This window comes from Atractosteus spatula, chromosome 11 (assembly GCF_055471065.1).
Source record: "Atractosteus spatula isolate fAtrSpa1 chromosome 11, fAtrSpa1.hap1, whole genome shotgun sequence".
In the NCBI taxonomy this organism is placed as follows: Eukaryota; Metazoa; Chordata; class Actinopteri; order Semionotiformes; family Lepisosteidae; genus Atractosteus; species Atractosteus spatula.
Genome location: NC_142716.1, coordinates 45,779,407 through 45,787,671, shown reverse-complemented (window position 1 = coordinate 45,787,671; position 8,265 = coordinate 45,779,407). Strand labels below are relative to the sequence as shown.

The 8,265-nt window shown below is 40.7% G+C and overlaps 1 protein-coding gene across 1 annotated transcript; it reads left to right on the top strand.

Moving 5' to 3' along the window:
* Nucleotides 1–367: 367 nt before the first annotated feature.
* On the top strand, nucleotides 368–4,463 carry gpr142 (G protein-coupled receptor 142). The gene is made up of 2 exons (XM_088927191.1): nucleotides 368–506; nucleotides 1,715–4,463. Exons 1-2 carry the CDS (start codon nucleotides 368–370, stop codon nucleotides 2,662–2,664), a joined length of 1,089 nt encoding a protein of 362 aa, XP_088783317.1. The 3' UTR covers nucleotides 2,665–4,463.
* Nucleotides 4,464–8,265: the final 3,802 nt, after the last annotated feature.

The window sequence follows — 8,265 nt, the reverse complement described above, 5'->3', positions numbered from 1 at the left end:
GGTCTCTCCAGGTCGAGAGTTAAAGACCCCCGATGTAAATTTGTACTACATTATATGTCACAAGGGAATACTGGAAATTTACATCAATGTTATCTACATATTAAAGAGTGTGTCCTGCACGTATTGACCCTGAAACACTCTGATATATCACCAGATGTTTCCAGGCTTTACCTGTTTCTTCTTACAATATTACTGTGTGTAACATGAATCCAAGTTGTTACTCAAAGCAGCATTTCCTTATGGTAGGTATTTGTCGCTGTTCTATTTACCATCTAGCAAAGTCTTGAACTAAAAACAAAAATGGTGGTATCTGATTCCTCTCTTTCCCTCTTTTGTTTTTCTGTGGTTTAGCAGACTCAGAAAGGCCATGATCGCCCGGCCTAATGCCACGCTCACCAGCCCCCTGGGTGACACCAGGACCTCTGAGGACGTCCAGCGGTCAGAGTGCGTCCTGGGATTCTTCCCTGTCATTTACTACAGCGCCCTCCTGTGTGTTGGAATGCCAGGTACAGGCAGTCAAATTGCTACTCAAAAAATTCGCCCCCTGTTAATATAGGATAACAGTGCCACACACAAGCCAATTTCTAAGCTTATTCTGTTTTGTCAAGAAAACAGTTCATTAGATGGATGGATGGATCAATAGAGAAGAGGTACAGATTTCTCCACTGTGCTTTGTACAAGGGCCCCCTTAGATTCATGGTTTTAAATCATTGCTTTGACACTTTAATTCCCTGTTCATTTGATGCCGAACGCCCATCATCTCTCCCCATCAGGGCTTTGCATTTCTGCAGCCTGCTTTGCATTCTATCACTAGCTAGTTAAGAAATATGATTACTGCTTCCTTTGTGTGGTGTTTCAAACACAAGGTGATCTTATCACGGCGGTGAGTTCCACTAAGTGAATCAGTAATTCATTTCACTGGAAGCATCTTGCAGTTAATGAAATGTATCTTGTCCATGATCGTGTTCTCAGCCCTATTTGTTGTACTTGATATACAATTACTAGTACCACACATTTACCAAACTCTGGGTTTGGGCATTGGAGCTAATGGTGGGGGTTAGGGGTGGGGCTGGAATTGACCCATCTGGATTTGGTTGTGTTGAATTGCAGTTTTTGTGTCTGTAGATGGTGACCTTTTGAAGCCAGCAGTAGGTGACCTACAATACGTGGGTCCTGGGGCATGACAGAAGTGAAATAGACTTGTCAGACACATAGAGTGATGTCTGTAGGTTGAGCTACAGATTTGTAAAAGTACCCAGGGGATAATTGCTACTCAGGGATCAATGAGCCATGTTGTTGAAAAGGGGGGAGGCTTGAATTAATATTCCACATCACAGTCTGTTACACATTTATGTTCTAAAAAGTAAATAGAATAAGAAGAATCTAATAATGCACCTCACCCTAAGACAGTAAATTCACTTCTAGGACTTCGTCTGACTTGCTTTCCTTAGATGTGAACTTTTAATTACCAAAAAGACTTGTTAGAATATGAATTTTCACAGCTCATACAAAAAAAAACAACACATTTTTATTTGTTTGAGGCCTTTTCCTGTGCATTTCAGAACACCTGCTGGACTCCTGTATTTCATTTACACCATGTGGTTGTGATTCCATTTTTTTCAAATTGCTATTGGCAAGCAAGATCTGCAGAGGCTGATGACTGATGTGTCATCGTGTTTACCTTTCTCCCTTCTTCTCTTTTCTTGGACGATAGTGAACATCCTGACGGCGGTAGCTTTATCCCGACTGGCGTCCCGCACCAAGAAATCCTCATACCTGTACCTGCTGGCACTGACGGCCTCGGACATCCTGACACAGCTCTTCATCGTGTTTGTGGGTTTCCTCTTGGAGACCGCCATCTTCCACCGCAAGGTCCCCGAGCTGCTGCTGCACTCCATCAGTGTGATGGAGTTTGCCGCCAACCACGCCTCTATCTGGGCCACGGTACCCCTCACTGTGGACCGCTACGTGGCTCTCTGCCACCCTCTGCTGCACCGGCAGATCAGCTACCCTGAGCGGGCCAGGAGGATCATCGGGACTGTTTTCATTTTGGCCCTGGCCTCTGGAGTTCCTTTCTACTGGTGGTCAGATGTGTGGAGGGTCAGTCATGCGCCCACCAAACTGGACCAGGTGCTCATCTGGACCCACTGCACCATTATTTACTTCCTGCCATGCAGCATCTTCCTGGTGCTTAATTCGCTTATCATCTACCGCTTGAAGAGCCGGCACCGGAAACACTGTCACGAAGAGTGCCAGCAGCAGGTGCCCAAACGCCTGGGGAAAACCACCGCAATACTGCTGGCTATAACCTCTGCCTTCTCCGTTCTGTGGGCCCCGCGCACGATCGTCGTGATCTACCACCTCTACGTCTCCTCTGTCAACCGCAACTGGCGGGTACATCTGGCCTACGACCTTGCCAACATGCTGGCCATGCTCAACACCGCCGTTAACTTCTTCCTCTACTGCTTCGTCAGCAAGCGGTTCAGATCGGCGGTCCGGGACGTTCTTTTCGGGCGCGGGGGTCCCTTGCCGCCGCACCTCCCCCTGCATCAGCACCAGGCTCCCTCAACCGCCTCACACTGCTCCTCGTCCTGCAGCTCCACGCGGTGTCACAGCCGGGACGCCGGCCTGCCACCACCCAAGAGGACAGCGTCCACGCAGTGACCACCAACCCCCCTTCCTCACCCTTTGTATCAAAGCACTGCTGCTCCGAGGATCTTGTGAGATCAGCGCCAGCAATCATTCGTTGAGTGGCAATTGTTGTTTGGCAATCCTCATTAGTATTAGTTTGTAATTAATTTAATGTTCGATGTAAATCAGAACACATTTTCAGAATATACTTGGTACCCAAGCAATGGTGACATAAATGCCTTTTTACTACAGTCAATAGGTACAATCTGTACCTTAACATTTGTGTGCACTATAAGTACAATTCACATGTACACTACATGCCTCAAGTTGTGTGTTCCTATAGAGGTACATGGACAATTCAGAATTTTGAGACATTTACATCTACAATATATTTGAATACAGTATTGATTTGTTTTAAAGGATAGCAAAAGGTTTACTTATGACTAAGAGGGGTCTTATGTTAATTCATCAGTTTGTAGTTGTCCAATATTAAAGTTAAATTATATTTTAAAATAATCCTTTAAATGAATTTCCATTAAGCGTGTCAGCTTTTATTGATTCATAACCTACATCTTTCGGTGGAGTTTGGTTTTGCAGTTTTGGTCCAAAGTTTTCATGTCACCTGAACGTGTATGAGCACAGTGTTTAGCTCGTTGGAAAATCCTTTACTAACTTTGGGAAACCAAGCTCCCTGGTTAGTGTAAAATAATACTTGATAACTTTTTATTTTTTAAATGACCATTAAAGTCATATATTGACTAGTCATACATGTAGAAATCATTAAGTCCATATTGCTACATTTGTCTTTACTTTGGTATTCATGACAACTGTTTTTTCTGTTTAAATGGTAAGTCACAGCTATTGCATTTTTTATTTTATTACTGACAGAAGGGAAAGGCAGAATCTGAGCCGCCTCACCTTATTGACCACTGGCTGACGATTACTGGGCTAGAGAAAATATCCCTCCCTTTTCCCACCCTGGGCTTTGTACCCTCCATTCCTGTCTGGGACAGAAAAAGCAGGTTTCCACTCCAATGGTAAACGTTATCCATCCGAACTGTCTTGACAGTACCTTGTATAATAATTCTCAATTTAAAAAAACAGTGCTAATGTAGGCAATACTGATCAAATAGCAAATTATTTAACATGTGTTGCATTATCTGAATTTAAAGCTGGTGCTGCTTAAATCTAAACCAGGGTGCAGTTGGATGATGGAAGTACTGTGATTAAAATCACAAATCAGGGAAGAGTACAGATGAAAGACATTTCAATTAGTCCCTGCGGGCTTTTCTGTACAGCCATTCCTATGAGTATGGCTTTGTATCCAGATGAATGCACAATACTAAAGCAACTGTGAGACACACCAATGTCAACTACAGACTAGACGCTTTACTATGTAGTGCTTTTATTAGGATGCTAGCTTGGTTTGGCACTTTAAAAGAATCTTAAGGACACCACCTAGAAAAAACATCTGATTTATTCACTCTGTGTGTTTTAATGTATAACATTTTTCAAGTGTCACTTGCATGTTATTATATCATTGTAAACTGGCTTTCTGGGGAAGTGATATTTAATTTGCAGTCATGCTGGATGTTTAACACATTTCCCTGCTGATACAACAATGATTCCCACCCAGGATTAAGGATTTGTAAAAAGCTTAAGATTTCTTAAACTGGAAACGTCAAAAACAATGTGTTGTGGCCTAGAAAATAGATTATTAATGCCGTAAATTTCACATTATAATTTGATAAAGTCCCCCTCAGAAAGCTCCATATTTGGTGAATTTCTTCTTCTCTGGTGTATCATAAATAATAAAAATATGCCCAATGTAAAGTCAAAAAGCACAACATAGTTTTATTCTCCTAAAATATGTAATTGCCAAAAATTAAGGATATGGCATGGATATTTCATTATTCACTATGTTTACAATGTAATTACATTATGTAACAAAGGCTGTCTCCTAAATCACTTTCATACAATTACACAGACATTACAATGACATGCAGTTAATTACACAGTAATAACCACATAGTACACATGTATTAAATACATGGTTAGAAATACATTTGTTGTTTGAAGTTTGACCATTTAAAGTTTAGTTTTCCCCAAATTATATTAATAAATAAAATTACATAAACAGGCAACAAGGGAGAGTCCAACGTTTGTGTTAGTTAGACTATTGTCTGCTAATTTCACTGCATTTCTGAGAAACAGAGGAAATGTCTATTTGAAAATGTCAAATTGTTTTCAATGACCAGTGTTAGCCCACTAGGGTTCTCACCTATCATTTTAAATAAAATGAGTTACAGAGCTGAACATTCACACTGCATACCGTATGGATAATACAAAATACAGCCTAAATGTCTTGTGAATCTGCTTTGCTGTCTTCAGCCACAGAGACAGTGAAGCAATTTGAAATGTGTGTCTGGCTTCTCATTTGCACTTAAATATAGTATGTCTTTATTGATGTCAACACTGCCAGCAGCCAGACAGATTTAATAACTGCAGTAAGGGGGTACAGTTTGAACATCAGATTACAATTGACTCTCTGGGGACTCCATAAAGAAGTAAACTTGGCTAATGTGCGGGACTACAGTGAACAGCAAGGTGTAATGTCTCAACTAGTCTTCTGCAATTGTTTTTGCAAACGTTTTACCGTTCTCAAACCCTTGCCTTGTTGTGCACTCTAGTTTCAATGACAGCCTTCAAAAAACATCTAAACTTTTTTTGTATTTATTTTGTTAGAGGCACCAAAAATGTTAAATGTCCCCAATATTCATTCTTCCATTTATTTTTTTACTGATGCAAAGAACAGTGGGTCATTAATATTGTGTCCATGATGAAAACTAAACCAAGGAGGTCTGCGAACACATGAGCCAACAGAACCCAGGACCTTTACAGAGTTTCAGAGTAATGGGCAACACAACAGAATGAGTTACGTATTCTGTTAATGCGGCTCTGTGAGATATACTTCTGTGTTCTGTAGTTCCCTTAAGAGACACTAAGGACCACCATGGATTAAAACTTGAAATGTCACACAAATAGCACAGGTTTATTAAAAGCAGGTCTGTGCCTTGAAGGCCTAGCTCTTTATAAAAATAAAATACAAAGACATCTCAAACTCAGGAAGAGAGGAATCATAAAGATCACAATAAAAACGCACGAGGGTAAAACCTGTAAACCAAGTTTCCTTTAAGAAAACTGTCTCAATAGTTACAGACAAATCACAGGAAATAAAGATCAAGCTTTTTCTGATGTATTTGGCATTAAACCACTTGGCTTGAAGGATGAGTGTCTGGCCATGTGGACAAGGTACCACAGTTTTACTTTGTTAACTACATTATGACTTTCCTAAATGCCAGACATTAATGCAAACTGTCAAACAATATAAAGTGATTAACGACAGTCTACTGGAATGCAGCCTTAACAGAACATGTTTTAGAATAAAGATGTACAGAGCAATGCTGCCCATCACTTAATATACTGCATTAAGATTTTGTTTCACTTCTTAAGATTTACTTCTTTCCTGAAGTATCAGCAAATTATGGGCACTTTATAATAGAACGGGTCGCCACCTTCAGGACTGAAATGAAACTAAGACTAAATTCAGGCTTGGTAAAGTATCTGATTACAACAAGTCTGAATAAAAGTCAACGCAGTATCCTTCAGTTTCCATTCTCTTTTTCAAGCCTCAGTATGGTGTCCAGGGACACTCTGCTGTAGGATGTGCCATTCTTCAGAGCAGACTACCTGGACATTAAAGATGTCTATGGAACAGGGCTACCGAATAGGAGTGTTATCCACACTGGGTAAACATCCTGGCTAAATTAAACTCTGGGTTTGTGCAATCTTGTCTTTCCAAAGCTCTTCTTTAATTTAAATGATGAAACAAAATTTCACAGATAATATTTCACAGCCCTTGAAATGTTTCACTGCAATGGCTGCTGGTAGAGAATGGATGTTGTGTGTCACTCAAGTAGGAACTGCACCCTACTGCTGGGTGAAGTGGGTCCCCTCCTATACGTGATCCTACTGGATGAAAACTCTATATCAATGCAAGGATTTATTCTTATATTTTTTTGTTTTGAGAACTAGTTTGCTTTTCAAAGGCTATAGAGTTATGTTAGAAATATTGGTGAAAGCATATAAGACTATAAGGACTGGATTAGAGATCTTAATATTCTGCTAGAATATGGGGGGGAAGCCATAGTTACTTGGTTTAGGCTGAGATTCATGGTAATTTTCCCATCTGGTAGTGCCAGGGCAAAATTTAAATATAGTCACATTAACTATGTACCAGCCTGCACCACAAGATGGAGATAAAGACCAAATGTACTGGTATCTACACCTCAAGAAACATGATACAAGCAAAAATGTGTTTACTGCCTTTCGAAATCTATTTGGGATCCAGAAATACACGAAAGCGCAAACCACACAATGGACTATAGTGCAACATCAAAAACCTGTTGTCAAAATAGCATTAGTTTACGTTTAAAGGGAATACAATTAACAGAAGCTTCTATGTCTATATTAGTTTTACCTCTTCACTCCTCCGATTTTCGTAACAGCGAAAACATTAAGATTTATGTGCTGGCTTGGAGCAGACCAATGCACAACTATAGTGCAATTACACTCAGTGAAATGCACAACGTTCAAACGCTATAAATATAAAACAATGTCGACACCGTGATGACCGTTTTGTGAAATATTCTGCGGGCACTGATACGGTGCATATTTAAACTTTAGTGTCACGTTCCATACATCAAACCGAACGTATACATGACTAAAGCCTCAAGTTACGATGGGATGCGAATCCTTATGACAAAATCAACCTTTTTGGGCTGCAGGCTTGGTGAAAACGGTCAGTGCCGTGTTAAGGGTCAGATCTTTGGCTGCGTCCACACCGCCCCCAGGAATGTCAGCGCTAGGATGTGGAATGACCCCTGTGGAATGACGTTAAATGCCTCTTGTTCAAGGTCTATGAGGACGTGCCAGCTAACAGACATGACTGCGCAGTGAGCTAAGACTCTCAATTCAGACCTCGTCTAGTGTCAGTTTGGAGCCTGTAGTCGGTGCGTTCTCATATTCACATTTCCCACGCATAAACCGAACCGTGGCGTTTTAGGATACCTGTACCACAAGGTTCATAAAGTAAAATTATTAATATCACAGCTATCCCATCTTCCAGTTGGTGTAATTGAGCGCCTTACAGTATATCGTATTTCAGAAAAGATTCTCAGCTCGAAAATAAAAGGGCAGCATTTGTGCTGCCACTTACCAAAATCATTCCCACCGTTATATAACACCTTCAAACTATACTTAAGGACCGAATAGCAGTCAGGCTACAAAAAAAGCATATTTTTAAATTAAAGTACGAAAAAAATGTTTATTATTTAACAAGTCGTTAAATAATAAACAATTTCACTACAACGTGCGTTTTTCTTTTATGCGTTAGTTGATCTATTGCAGGGTAGTCTTTTTGTTGTCTTGTAGTTCACAATAAATGTATGTATACTGGGACGAGAGGTACAGGCGAAGAGGAGAAAGTCGTTGACGTTCAGGTGTGAACTCTGGATAGGCTGGGTCGGGGCTCTTGTAGGCGGGAGTATACCGGTTGCCGAGAGGGAGGGAGTC

Excerpts from the sequence above, each read along its gene's own strand:
- gpr142 (XM_088927191.1), top strand. The coding sequence starts at position 368 with ATGATCGCCCGGCCTAATGCCACGCTCACCAGCCCCCTGGGTGACACC. Across the intron at positions 507-1,714 it reads CCTGTGTGTTGGAATGCCAG|TGAACATCCTGACGGCGGTA; the intron begins GTACAGGCAGTC and ends CTTGGACGATAG.